Raw genomic sequence first — 15034 nt, 5'->3', positions numbered from 1 at the left:
CTGACTGCTCTTCACATGTGGCCCAAGGTCGTTGGTCCTGCCCTGTTCTTTAGCAGGAGGGCCTCCGTCCCAGGCTGGGGGTTCCTTCAGTCCTGAGCCTTGAGAAACTAAAATATGAGCTTGGGGTATTGAAATTATTAACCAAGGGAAGCCCATGTCATAGTGTTTTTCTATTTCTTTGGTCCTAACAGAGCAGTTGGGTGGAAAGAGCACAGGATTTGGGGTCAGACTGACTTGAGTTTGAATTTCAGCTCTACAGCTTAGTTGTAAAGCTTTGTGAAAGCCTCTGTGAGCCAGTTTCCTTTCTGTAAAACATGGCACTAATATTACCATGTAGGCAGCCACTGAGGCTAGAGATGTTTTATGTAAAAATGCCTTGGCCCATGCTTGGCTCATAGCTCAGTAAATAGTAGTTTCTATTACTAATGCTTATAATAAGAGAAATGGTTTATACTCTTTGGTGTCCTGGGACCCTGATTTATGCTGCTAGCCCTCAAATCCCCTAAAAGTACATACACACAGATTTGTATAGGCTCCCAGGGGCCCATTCAATGGATATTAGGTTAAGAACCCCCAGTCTTAGGAATGGCAAATTACATGTCCTCTGGGATTCTGAAACAATTATTTTCATGTTGGCAACTGTTAGGTTGGGGTGTATGTAAAAAAAATGTGACACGAGATTAATAGCCTTTCTTAAAACATGTAAGAAGTTCTTAAAACACATAGGTAGCTGAATTAAAATTGTATAAGCAAATGAAATGGAGAATGGAATAAATTATTGCTGACACACACACATTAATAAGTGGACCTATAATAAATGTGTACATGAATGGTGCATATGTCTTGCTTAGCATAATAAACATTTTAAAAAGTCAGCATGATCTTTCTAGGATGGCAGGCAAATTTATTGTGAATTTAAAGATGTACTTAAGTAGCTTAACATAGATTTTATGGTTCCTATTCTTGCATCAGTTTTTAGGGAGATCTTTCAAAGGTGAGCATCAGGTGACTGCAGTGGATTAGGATCACTGTAAAAGAAATCCAAACCCTTGTCATACTGTGGAAGTGAACTAAAAGTCTCGGAATCAGAGGGACCTAGGATCAGGCAGGAGCTGTTCCTTAGTGACTGTGACCTTGGATAAATACTTTTGTGAGCTTGTTTGCTCATTCATTAAATGGGAGCAACCACATCTACCTCATCCATCCATCCATCCATCCATCCAACCAACCAACCAAACAACATGTATTATTACTAGTAGGTGCCATTTTGGTTACCTATTGTTGCATAACAAATGATCTCAAAACTTGGTGTCTTAAAACAATGATCATTTTGTTATAAATCATTTTTGTGGGTCAGGGATTTGTGCAGGGCTCAGCTAGGTGGTTTTAGTCACATGTCTTGTGCTGCTGGCACAGCCAAGGGTGAACCTGAGTGGGGGTGGCTGACAGGCTTGGAAAAGACAGACAAGAGAATGAAAGCTGGGTCTCAGTGGGATGCTGCTTCATGAGAAGCAGTGCCACTGTCCACAAGCCGTGTCTTTATTTTATAGCAGATGCCATGAGCCAAAGTAAGGGCGTGGTCAAGATGTTTACAACATTCTCGTGGATTTCCATCCTATTCAACTACATGCACCTGAACTCTATCAAGCCCACATCACTCAGGCACTTGGGGCCACGAGTTCGGACCATAGGTTTACGCTTACAACTACAGCTGTTGGCTATCATTGTGCTGGGAGGCTCTGCCCTCCAAGCTGGGACTTGCACGTGGCCACGAGAGGACTGTGCCCTCTCATCATTTCGAGGCTTGAACCTGTCCAAAACACTGTAACCGTGCCCCACATGTCCCCCTTTTCTTTTGTTTTTAAACACGTCTATTTACATTATCAAAAAACTCTAAACAAATTATTCAGCATAATTAATACATCAAAGCAAACTTCTGGCTATCAACAAAACATTCAACTCAGCAACATTAATACAGAAACAAGAGAGAACAAAACTCTGGCTATTAATAATAACAAAACAAAGCCAATGCAATACAGCAATAAGAGAAAAACCAAACTTCAGACATGTTAACATTTTCAGGATATCTTACTCAGAGTCCTTAGATTTGGCTGCACAAGACTTTACAGAAGACTGGCAGCTAACCAATGCTAACATAGCCACAAACATGGCTGAAGGAGTAGCTTCCATTCCTTGTTTTCTGCCATTTACTGGGCTTCAGTTGTTAGCTTCTTCAGCTGACTCCCAGTTGGCACCTCGGTTCCTTGCATGTGGCCTTTATTATCTTATTGCCTGCCGCAACTCTCAGTCTTTTGAATGGAGTGACAAAGAGCCCTTCTGGGTCCCCTGCGTTGATGCACATCCTGCTCTGGCACCCAAATCAGGTGCGCTGTTCCCTCTGGATTCTGAGGATCAGGATGCTTAGATGGCTTTGAGACTAGTTGGCTGGAAAGGCTGCAGTAGGGTCGAGAATACAGTCCCCTCTACCTGGTGGAAGCGGGGCTGGCCCCGCTTGAAGCTTCCCTGCCTAGGGGGTATTGGATTATCATTAATATCAATCCTGGAGCGGCACTCATTTACCCAATGCTTTTCTCTCCTGCATCTTGGGCACAGTCAGGGGTCTTCAAACTACGGCCCGCAGGCCACATGCGGCCCGCAGAGGAGTCTGATCCGGCCCGCCAGGTTTTTTGGGCAGTGAGCGCAGCCGAGGTGTTACAGTAGGAATTAGTAGTTCATATAGTCCGGCCCTCCAGCTCTCTGAGGGACCGTGATCTGGCTCCCACTTTAAAAAGTTTGAGGACCCCTGGTAGACTGCTTGTTTCCATTCTCCATAGCCTTTTGACTTCCACTGTTTGCTTTACATTCTTTACCAAAATGTCCTGGCTTAGCTTTAAGCATCCCACTGACCAGGATTTCCATCCTTTGCTTTTACAGTTCCCACTTACCTCTTATTTCCTACCTCCTATTTTCTACTTTATTTTATTTTCTGTCTATTTCTAGCTCCTATTTCTACTGCTTACTTTCTATTGCTTACTTTCTACCACTTACTTTTCTATTTCTACCGCTTATTTCTACTTCTATCTGTGAACTATAGGTAGGCGTGGCTGCCCCTGCCCAAACTTCGCTGGGTTGCAATCCCTATAAATTCCACACCTTAACTGAACCCACAAAACCCCACGAGGTCCAGTGCCTATGAGCAAACAAAATTACCAAAATTTTACCTGTACTACCTTCTACTTTAGTTTTCCACTTAATCTGTATCTTATTTTCTATTTTCTACATATTTCCTCAAGAAATTTAAAAATGCTCCTACTTATTTTCTCCTTAAGAAATTTAAAAATGCTTTAATAAGTATTGTTTTTTTAAAAAAATATATTTTATTGATTTTGTACAGAGAGGAAAGGAGAGAGATAGAGTCAGAAACATCGATGAGAGAGAGTCATCTATTAGCTGCCTCTTGCACACCTCCTACTGGGGATGTGCCCGCAACCAAGGTACATGCCCTTGACCGGAATCGAACCCAGGACCCCTCAATCCCCAAGCCGACGCTCTATCCATTGAGCCAAACTGGTTTCGGCCTTAATGGCTAATAATAAGTATTGTTTTTAGGGATCTCTTCCTGGGATCCTGAATTTCCCAAGTTTTACAACGAGCTGTTACCACACCTCGGCTCCCTACCTTACTTTCTGTGCGTGCCTTGGGGCCTCCTTTCACCTAACAATTGAAGTTCCCCCAAACTCAGGCCAAGGGTGTTCCTGAGTGGGGATGGTTGACAGGCCTAGAAAAGATAGACAAGAGAATGAAAGCTGGGTCTTGGTGGGATACTGCTTCTTGAGAGACAACACCGTTGCCCATAAGCTGTGTTTTTATTTTATAGCATGTGCTATGAGGCAAAGTAAGGACGTGGTCAAGATGTTTATAACATTCTGGTGGGTTTCAGTCCTACTCAACTACATGCACCTGAACTCTATCAAACCCACATCACTCAGGCGGAGAGGCCATGTGTTTGGACCATAGATTCAAGCTTACAACTACAGCTGTTGGCTATAATTTTGCTGGGAGGGCTCTGCCCTCCAAGCTGGGACTTGCAGGTGGCTACGAGAGGACTGTCCCCTCTCATCAGTCCAAGGCTTGAACCTGTCCAAACACTGTAGCCTCCCCCCACAATGTCTGGTGCCTTTGGGGGAATGTCTGGAAAGCTTAGCACAGGGGGATTGTCAGTTGCATTAAGGTAGACATATTTCCTTAGCTGATGACAGGATTCTCAGAGAGTGTTACAAGAGACAAGAGTTGGAAGCTGCCATTTTGTTAAATTTGGGCTTAGAAATGGACACACTCTCATTTCTGCTGTATTCTGTTGGTCCTAGAAGTCTTTGCATTGCCTAGACTATGGCTATAGGAGGGGACTTAGAGTCCACAGCCCCTTGATAAAAAGGTCAAGGAATTTATGACTGTCTTTATTTTGCCATGAGTGCCTACTATGTGCCATGTACCATTCTAGGTGCTTGAGCTTCAGCAGTAAACTAAATACACAAAAATCCCTGAAGCTTACATTCTGGTGGGGGAGACTATAAAAATTTATAATTTAAATAAATACTACATTAGAAGATGCTATTGGGACAAATAATGAAGGGAAGGAATATAGAGAGTGAGGTTGTGGTGGGGCTAGTGGTGATTTTCGAAGGGATGGTCAAGAAAGACTGGATTGAGAAGTGACATTTGAGCACAGACGTGATGGAAACGAGGAAGCAGGCTTGAGGAAGCACTTTGCAAGCAGAGAGAACAGCAAACTTCAAAGTCTTGAGCTGAGAGTACACATGGATTGTAAGAGAAACAGCAAGAAAGCCAGGGCTGCCAGAGCACAACAGGTTGAGGGGAGAGCAGCAGGAGGCGAAGTCAGCAGGGCAGCCTTGCAGCCTCGCATCGGGGTTGTGAAGATTACCAGAGTGAATACGAAAGTGCCTACCACAGTGCCCGGAACCGCAGTAGCCATTTAACACACAATAGCTTTTATTACTAACAGAACCAAGTGTGGGAGCTCCTGGGGCCTCCCCACCACTCTGCCCACCGCTCAGCTGCAGCAGCGCCTCTGCACTGATGTATGTTCTCATTCTGATTAGTAACAGCTCACAAAACACAGCCAAAACCTAACGAACATAATCTACTTCTCTAACAGTGTTACTAAGACAGATGGACTTTGTCTTGGTGGCTTTTCTGATGAGGGGTGCCAACGAGTCGGTGTGTGTGCTTGTGTATACACACCATGGGCGATTCCTGAGAGATCAACTTCTCATGAGAACCTCCCTTGAAAGTACTTCTATTATGGCCAATTTACATAAGGGGAAATCCAAACAATAGTCAAATATATAGAAATATGGTGACAATCAAAGAAGTGCAAATTCAAACTCTTGCGAAGAACTATTTTATACCAATTAAATTAGCAAACATTTAAGAAAAATGTCAGTGCTAGTGAGAAAGCAAATCAAACGTTAGGAAAAAAATTTATTTTATGCAGAGTTATTCTTTGCTGTATTATCTGGAGACAATGGAGAAATATATAAAAATGAATTGTGATATACTCATTGAAATGGAGAAATAAGAAGATTGTCTATCTTTCCCTGAGTATCACCTAGCAACCACATCTTATCTTTCCTATGGACCAGCAGGATGGGGAAAACACAATTGTAGGCTCAGGTGTACCAGCTCTGTAGATCTTTCTTATCTCTACTTTTTTCTGTTTGTTTTTGTTAATCCTCACCCAAGGATATTTTTTTTCATTGATTTTTAGAGAGAGTGGAAGAGAAGAGGAGAGATAGAGAAAAACATCTATGTGATAGAGATACATTGATTGGTTGCCTTCTGCATGCATCCTGACTGGAGCCTGGGATTGAGCCTGCAATTGAGATAGTGCCTTTGATTGGAATCGAACCCAGGACTATTCAGTCTTTGGGCTGACACTCCAACCGCTGAGCTAGACTGGCTAGGGTTCATCTCTCTGTTTTTTATTTTATTTTTAAATAACTGTTTTTCTTGACTTGATGCTGTTCGTTTTATAATTGTTCTTCAGTTGTATAATTATTTAACAGGTGTGTGCTGTTTTAAGGTTGTGGTGTAATGGAATAAATAAATCAAATAAAATGGGAACAAATTCAAACCATTTAAAATTGCATAAAAATTATGGCTACAGATGGATAAGGACAAATAGGAACATCTACAGTTTGAAAATGGTTTAATTTGTTGGCATGACACTAATGTGGGAAATGTTCTTAGTTTTTAACTTTAGAGTTCTATTAATGTCTCTTTAGTATTATTTGTATAATATAAAAAAAACATTCTTTCCTCCCTCTAGAATTGAATTTCTATTTACTGACATTTACAATTCATGATAGGTTCTTGGTCCAGTTGTTTTGATTAAAGGTTTAGGGCAATCCTATCACTATCTGTTTGCCCAAGAGAAACATTAACATTTAATTTTTAAGGTAGTTCCTTTTAAAAAATGTTACTTTAAAAATGTTTCCCCCTCCATTATAAATATAGTATATGTTTAGCATAAAATATTTAAAAAATAGAGAAAAAAATAACATAATTAAAAATATCATTTATAATCCTGTGAGTTGGTATTTCCTCCAGGTTTTTAGTTGGTGCTTAAACACACACACACACACACACACACACACACACACACATGCACGCACGCACGCACGCACATGCACAGTTACTTATTATGGAAAATTTCACATACACACAAAATGAGAGAGAATGAACCTCTGTGTACTTGTCACCTAACTTCAGCAGTCAAACAACTAACCTGTTTTATCTGTACCCTTCCCCAATGCCCTCTCTTTCAACACGCAAGTATTTTAAGCAGTTCCAAGACATTATGTCATCAGTTTCTCAGGATGTTGGCTTTTCTTGAATTTACTGGGACATTGATTAACAAAATTAGATAGTTTTCTTTTTAACAAATATAATTTTTACTTCAGAAAGATAAATAATCTTTTAATATTACCAAATCAATTAATGTTTAGATTTCTCTGATTATCTCATTTAAAAATTGTTTTAAACTGTTCACTCAAGTCATGATCCAGAGAAGATATATATATATACACTGCATCAATTGATATATCTTTTAAACAAGTTTTCATTTTGAAATAATTTTTGACATAGGGGGAAGATATTAAAATAACAGAGTTCCCATATTACCTTCACCCAGCTTCTCCTAATGTTGCCATGTTATCACTGTAATATACTTATCAGAACCAGGAAATTAATAATTTAAAATACTGTTATTTATAGACTATTTGAATTTTGCCAGGTTTCCCATTAATGCCCCCTTTCTGGCCCAGGATTCAATCCAGGATCCCCATTATCTTTAAGTCTCATTGGTCACTTATTTTGTAAATGTCCATTAATTTGGGCTTGTTTGATGTTTCTCATGATTACATTCAGGGCATACATTTTTGGTAAAAGCACAGATGTGATGTGCACTTATCAGAATGTCAGATCTGGAGGTGCATAATGGCAACTTCTTATTACTGGTGGGTTAGTATTGGTCACTTAGTTAAGGTGGGAGGAGGACTGCTAAGTTTCTCCACAGTAAAGTTACTATTTTATGGGGAGATACTTTGACACATCTTGTTTCCCATCATACTTTTAAGAATCTTAGTATCTATTGATGATAGCTTTGGAGTTCAGAAGTCTGAAATGGGTCTGACCAGCTGAGTTCAAGTATCAGCACAGCTGCACTCCTGAAGGCTCTGGGACAGTCCATTTCCTTGCCTTCCCAGCTTTTGGAGGCTGCCAACATATCTAGGACTGGGCTTACTTCCATTTTCACAGCCAGCAGTGACTGCTGTTGTCTTTTTGTGCTTCCCCTCTTTCACTTTTAGGGATCTTTGTAATTATGTAGGACCCACCTGGTTAATTACTTAAGGTCAGCTGATTAGTAAACTTAATTCCATCTGCAACTTTTATCACATAATTTAGCATATTCACAGATTTTGGGAATTAGGATGTGAACATCTTATTTGGGGGACATTGTTCTGCCTATTATAGTGATCATTTTTTGTTTTTGTTTTTGTGGTTTTTAAGAAAATACATTTTATTGATTTTTTTTTTACAGAGAGAAAGGGAGAGGAATAGAGAGTTAGAAACATCAATGAGAGAGAAACATCGATTGGCTGCCTTTATTTTAAAAATAATTATCTAAATATTTAAATATTTCATTGTAACATCTGTAAAATGAGTTCTACTTTTAATTTCTGTCCCTTCTATTTTACGCTTTCTTTTTCCTTGTAGACAGCCATTTAATTTGTTTTATGGTTAAATAAAATATTAATAAGATAGATATACTTTTTTTTTCCCTCCTGGGGTCTGTCCCCTTTGCCCTTCTCTCTTGCAGCAATATATTCTAAAGATTATTTTAGGGCACTATAATTATAGAGGAATCATTCATTGTCCTTGACAGCATCAGAGTTCTCCCTGTGAGCATTTATGAGAGTTTATTCCTCTATTAGTGGACATTTGGGTTGTTTCCACCTTTTGCTGTTATGAATAGGGCTTCAAATAGTACATATTTTGAGGTAGTTACAATCACTGTATACAGTTTCCTATTTTTTTCTTTAATGTCAAAACATGAGCATTTCTATGTAAATGTCATGATTTAAGACAGTTTTTCCCCCTGATTATAAAAGTAATACAGACTTATTTAGAGATTTTAGAAACTGAGAAAAATAAAAAATTACCCTTAATTCCTCTACTTAGGTATGCTGTTATTATTTTGATGTGTTCCCTTATAGCCTTACCAACATTTTGTGTGAACAGTTAGAAAACAATTAGCATCATAGTACATAGTATCCTGGTTTGCTTTTTAAAAATTTTATTTATTCTATATTAAAAATACATTTAAAAACATTTTTATTGATTTCAGAGAAGAAGAGAGAGGAAGAGAGAAATACCTGTAGAAACATCAGTGATGAGAGAGAATCATTGGTCGGCTGCCTCCTGCACACCCCCTACTGGGGACTGAGCCCACTACTTGGCCGTGTACCCTGACCCATGGGTTGATGCTCAACCAGTGAATCACACTGGCCAGGTTATCCTGGTTTGCTTTTATTTATAATTGTGCATTTTTTCATACCATTACTTATTTATTTATTTATTTATTTTTAATAATTCCTTACTAGTAGGTATTTCAGCGCTATAAATAATGTGATAACATCTGTGCTTTTTCCAAGTTTCAGGTTATTTTTAAAGTTGGATTTTGTAAGACTTTAAAGGAAAAGGAAGTATACATTTGTTAAATACATCTACTAGTTTGCTTATTTTTGTCAAGTAAATTCCAATTTTTTCCTTTCCTTCTGGCAGGACCTTAGAAATGAAGTTGAGAAATTACGCAACGAAGTGAATGAAAGAGAGAAAGCAGTGGAGAACCATTATAAGAGTCTTTTGAGTGAAAGTAATAAAAAATTACACAGTCAAGAACAGGTGATCAGCCGTCTAACAGAAAGTACCAATCAAAAGGACAAGGACTTGTTGCCTCAGGTATCAAAACTTTTTTCTTTTGTATTTAGATTTCGACTTGGCATAGGTTTCTTTAAACTCTTGCATGAACATTTATATAAAAACACATTTGGTAAAAATGATTTTAGCCTTCATTGCTATATATCAGAGCACATTAGGGCTTTCTTTCTATCATTTGGGCCTCAGGCACCAGGGAGGTAAGTTTGGAGAAATGGAAGCTCAGCAAAGGGAAGGAACTTATCCTGGGTCACATGACTGGTAAGTGGCGGATCGATTCAGGCCCTGACCTGTTTTGCTCTGGTGCCCCCCTGATTCCCTGAGTACGTCTTCAGCAGGTGCTTTCTGTTCCTCATTCATGCTGTGCCCTTTCACTCTGCTGTACTTTCCTCTAACTGCTCCTTTGGTCTTGGAAGAACCTTCTTGTTTGATTATATTTCTTTTTAAAAAATATATATATTTTATTGATTTTTACAGAGAGGAAGGGAGAGGGCTAGAGAATTAGAAACATCGATAAGAGAGAAACATGGATCGGCTGACTCCTACACACCCCTACTGGGGATGTGCCCGCAACTAAGGTACATGCCCTTGACTGGACTCGAACTTGGGACCCTTCAGTTCGTAGGCCGACACTCTATTCACTGAGCCAAACTGGTTAGGGCTGATCATGTTTCATTCAGCTCCGACTTACAGGGACCATGACGGATCCTACGTGGGTATTTAACTGCTTCCTGCTGAAGCCTGGTTAACATGGCAGTAGAGGGGTAAAAAGGTATAAGCCCACAGGCTTAGGAGGAGGGGAGTGTGCACAGCAGGTCGCTGTCTGGATGATGAATGAATGGGCAGGTGGTAACTACATGGGCTTTCGCTTTCTCCACGTTGCTGCTGCGTGCTTTGGGATGAAAAGCTATCAATAAGAAGAAGCAAGATGGTTTACCCTACAGAACCCAGAAGGCTCAGCAGGCAGTGCAGGTACCTGGTGTCTTAGTAACACTGGGCAGTTCGGTGATCTCTTTTCTTCACTAATTGGAAATGGGAGCTTTACTCTCTGGGGAGCTGGTCCGGGGGTCACTGGGTGCATCTGAAAGCAGAGTGGAGGGAGCGGACGTGTGTACCCAGCTGTGAGCTCTTCTGAAAGGGGAAAGACGGAAAGGTGCTGACAATGTGGGTCCTCTGATAGAACAGTCATCGAGAGGCTGCCAGCAATGGATCTTTCCACACTCACAGAGCTTCTGAGCACGTGCACACTGAAACCTGCTTGGAGGCTGGAGTTAGTCAGACAGGAGAGTAGCACAAACAGACAGAACAAAGATAGAAACAGTGGAGGGTGGGAAGAAAACTAGCGTGACAACGCTAACATGTTTAGATAATAAATGAGATCAGGCTCTGGTAAAGATATTTGGGAAAGAAGGGCGACCTATTGGAAACTGGTATAGATATAAAAAGTTTATTAGAAGAATTAGAAATGTTGGAAGATAAAGAGCAAGTTTTGCAGCAAATGGGAAAGAAAAGAGGAAATGGGAGCCTTGATTGAAGAGTTCCAATATACGACTAAGAAGTTCCAGAAAGAACAAATAGGTAAAGCTGAGGGAAGAAAATTTTTAAAGTAATGGAAAATTTCCAAAATGGAAGGACAGATAGCTGTGCATTGAATGGGCCTGCTCTGTTTCTAGCACAATGGATGATAAAGACCTGTAGCTAAAGCATGTTCTTTGTGAAATTTCAGAACACAGGGGTAAAGCGAGCATCCGAAAAGCTTCCAGAGAGAGGAAAATATGGGTGAGATACAAACTCCTTAAAATTATATAATTCTCAGCTGGAACACGAAGCTAGAAGATGGGAGAGCAGTATTTTCAGATTATTGAGGAAGAGTTTTTTTACTTTTACTTTTTTTAATCCTCACCTGAGAGTATATTTTTTCCCATTGATTTTTAGAGAGAGTGGAAGGGAAGAAGGAGAGGAGAGAGGGAGAGTGAGAGAGAGACAGACAGACAGACACACATTGATGTGAGAGAGACACATCGATTGGTTGCCTCCCATGTGAGGCAATTGAACCTGCAACTGAGGTATGCACCCTTTACCAGGACTCAAACCCACAACCCTTCGGTCCTCAGACCAACACTCTCCCACTGAGTCAAACTGTTCAGAGCAGGAAGTGTGGTTTCCAGTCCAGCATTCTGTGCTCACAGAGCTGTTAGCAAGAGTGAGGGCAGAGTAAAGGCATTTCCAGATGTTTGGTGTCTGAAATCATCTGCCTCCTATGGACTCCTTGCAGGGGACGTCTGGAGGATGATGTTAAACGAGGCAGTAACCAAAAGGAAGCATGGAATCCAGAAAGTAGGGAATTTACCTGGGATGTGAAGCCCCAGGCGGATGGCTGAGATGTAGGGAGCCCAGATTTGAGCTGTTGAGGAAGCTTAAGTTAGAATTTCTCAAAGAAACGGAAATGGAATATCACTTATCTGGAGTATCTGACTCCATCTAGAGGAATTTTTAAGTTCTTTTAGAGAGGTTGGAGGTAAATTAACATTAAGTACATGATTTAGTTTTATGAACTAAGTAGACAAACAGAACAAAGCAATTGTTACTGATTCCATGAAAAGTAAAGAACTGGAAAGGAAAGGAAATGTAATCATGGAACTCAAACTCAGCATGTATGGCTGAGCCATAAACAGTATTAGCATGGCCATATTAATGTAAATGTGGAATATTGATTTACTAAAATTGTGATATAACTATTAGGAAAAGTGTGTGTGGGGCAGATGATATAAGAGCTAAATTTTAAGACTTCTGTGATAGGAGCCAATAGATAAAATCTAATCATAAGTCAAGAAATGTGGGAAAAGGAGCCTAATATAGAAATGTGGACGTAAATAACACAAAATAGCTAGAGTTGAAAGTTGTTTTTTTCTGGGAGTGGGACTAAGAGCTGAGAAGTGGAAAGGTGTAGGCGACTGTTTTCTATTTAAGCTTCACAGTACTTTAATATCTCTATATAAAAGCTAAGCGACCATTATGATATGTCTACCACTTGACTGGTTGGCCAGTCGCTATGACACACGCTGACCACCGAGGGGCAGACACTCAATGCAGGAGCTGCCCCCTGGCGGTCAGTGTGCTCCCACAGGGAGGCTCTGCTCAGCCAGAAGCTGGGCTCACTGCTGGCGAGCACAGCTGTTGTGGCAGGAGCCTCTCCTGACCTAGCGCCAGTGCTCCCGTGTGGGCGGTGGCAGGCATAGTGGGGCAGGGATGAGTGGGAGCAGCACGATGCCCAGCCCCAGCACGGGCTCCTCCTGGGCCACCACCACTTTGGCACTGCTACATCCCTTAGGTATGGGGCCAAAACTGACAGCCTGACATCCCCTGAAGGATCCCGGATTGTGAGAGGGTGCAGGCCAGGCTGAGGGACCCCACTCATGCACGAATCTGTGCACTAGGCCTTTAGTATATGTATAATTGGACTTAAAAAAAATAAAGATAAATGTGTAACACAAGCACAACAGTATGATGGCAATTTTAGAAATTCAGTGTTGGCTATTTGATTCCTATTTCTTCCTGTTATGGGTCAGTGGGTTTTTACAAAAATTTGTCTCTGCTGCTTTTTGGTGTGTGTTCACCTAATTTTTCTGACAAGCTTGACATGATGAATTAATTCTGATAGGCTAAGGAATAAAATGTGGTTCTTGCCCTGAAATTCTGACAGAGTGCAGAAACCCAGTTCAGGGGTTACCAGGTGTTAAGTAGGTAGGTCCAGCTTCTATGCTTGAACTTGGACACAAGACCGGAGAAACGGTCTCTAGTTCTGACATGTTGTTGCATGTCACCTCTTCTGCAGGGGTTGGGGCGAGGGGAACTGCATTGTGCATCAGCATGAAGGAGCTTTAGATGTGTGACCAGACCCCAAAGCAGTGTTTTCTGTCTTGCCGTTTTCTTCCTGGAAGTCAAATCTCCTCACAGATATGGGTGGTTCAAGTTTTATCAAATTTGTAATATTTCAAGAGACACTGCCCTTTGGTGGTTGTGATACACAATCTCCCTAATCACTGCAGTAACCTTGTGGGATGGGAAACAGACTCAGAGGTCCCAAGGGTCAGGGGGACTCAGGATTGGAACTCAGCCCCCTGGGGTCAGAGCCGGCTTTGCTCTCCGCCCTGCTCGGAGGCTGTCTCAGTGGTGCCAGAAGGGAGGTTTGTAAGGACCACCACCATGCTGGCATCTGACTTCCAGCTTAATAACACACAAATGGGGGGCATTACAGTTTTGTAATTGCCAATATTGGGGGATGAAGGAAGTTCCTTAGAGGACACTGTGAAGGAAAAAATTATCTTTCCTTAAAGAGCAGGGATAATCTCTTAATGTATTTTTTTATGAAAACGCCCTTATACTTTGTTTTGTTTCTTTAGAAATTCAGTGGCAAAGATTCAGAAGCAGGACAGCAAAATCGTTATTTAACAACTGCAGAGGATCTCAAGTTCAGGAGCGAAGACTTAATAACAGAAAAGGGCTCCTCTCAGCCGTCACCAGGCAGCAGAAGCATCTTCTCGGAGGTGAGCATGCCTGAAACGGGATGTTCACATGCTAATTCACATTCTTTTCTGACACATATTTGGTAATTCCTTTGATCTAGAAAGCCTCAGCTGCCTTTTTGCTGATAGTTGAGCTCACAATAGTAAGAGGAGGGGCTGTGCGTCTGTCTAACTTATAATTAGTGTCCTGTAGCCTAGCATTAGTGTTTGCACTGCACAGGAAACAGAAATCGAGGCTCGTTAAAAGATGAACCTTATGTTTGCTCTGGAGGGTTCACCTCTCAAGAAGTAGGTAATCTCAAGTGTTAAGAACATTTTCCTGTTCCAACACACATGAAAAAGGGAACAGCAGCCCTTCCTTATCTGGTCCCAAGTTATCTTTCCAGTCCCATTTTCTTTCATTCCTTCTCATCACTAACAACAGCCAACTTCTGGCAGGTTCCTGAAAGCGCCATCTTTGCAGGCGTTGTTCCATCCCCTGGAATGCTTTTTTTCTTCCCTATCTCTAATGGTCCTCTGGTGTCACCACCTCTGTGGCCCCTCCCCGAACCAGCTCCTCCTCTCTGGGGCACAGCACTAGGCACGCCCATCCATCCTAGCACTTAGTTCTCGTGCTGACATTATAGGATCCAGCTTTATGCTTTCCTCTCACTCGAGCGCTTGTGCGCCGTGGGCAGGCACCTCATAGGTAGAGAACTGGCACTCGTGTTGAACCCCAACATCTAGCTCCATTGGCTGGCTCAGTAAGTGCCTGTTGAGTGAATGAAGGACTGTTGCTTTCTGAGAGTTATGTAGATAGTATTCTGACCCCAGCTTGAATGAAATGCAACTTGGCAGCCAGATATGGGAAAGGAAAGGAGTTCAAGTTTTGAAACTTTAATTAAGTTCATACATTTAGGATAGTCTCTTATGCAAATTACTTCTCTGATGAATGGCTCTGATCATGATGTGTGGTTTTACAAAGGGTGATTCTCAAAATAATTAACTGG

General features: G+C 41.2%; 1 protein-coding gene across 13 annotated transcripts in view; it reads left to right on the top strand.

The window, feature by feature from the left end:
- The window catches only part of CDK5RAP2 (CDK5 regulatory subunit associated protein 2), a 141007-nt gene that overhangs the window by 54737 nt on the left and 71236 nt on the right, over positions 1-15034 (top strand). For all 13 annotated transcript variants that reach the window (XM_036432828.2, XM_036432833.2, XM_036432826.2 and 10 more), the window contains 2 exons: positions 9367-9543; positions 13923-14066. In XM_036432828.2, coding sequence (XP_036288721.1) covers positions 9367-9543; positions 13923-14066 — 321 coding nt within the window. The remainder of the gene's footprint in view (positions 1-9366; positions 9544-13922; positions 14067-15034) is intronic.

Source organism: Pipistrellus kuhlii, unplaced genomic scaffold (assembly GCF_014108245.1).
Source record: "Pipistrellus kuhlii isolate mPipKuh1 unplaced genomic scaffold, mPipKuh1.p scaffold_m20_p_12, whole genome shotgun sequence".
Classification (NCBI taxonomy): Eukaryota; Metazoa; Chordata; class Mammalia; order Chiroptera; family Vespertilionidae; genus Pipistrellus; species Pipistrellus kuhlii.
The sequence above is the reverse complement of the archived record's forward strand: the minus strand, read 5'-3'. Positions and strand labels throughout refer to the sequence as shown.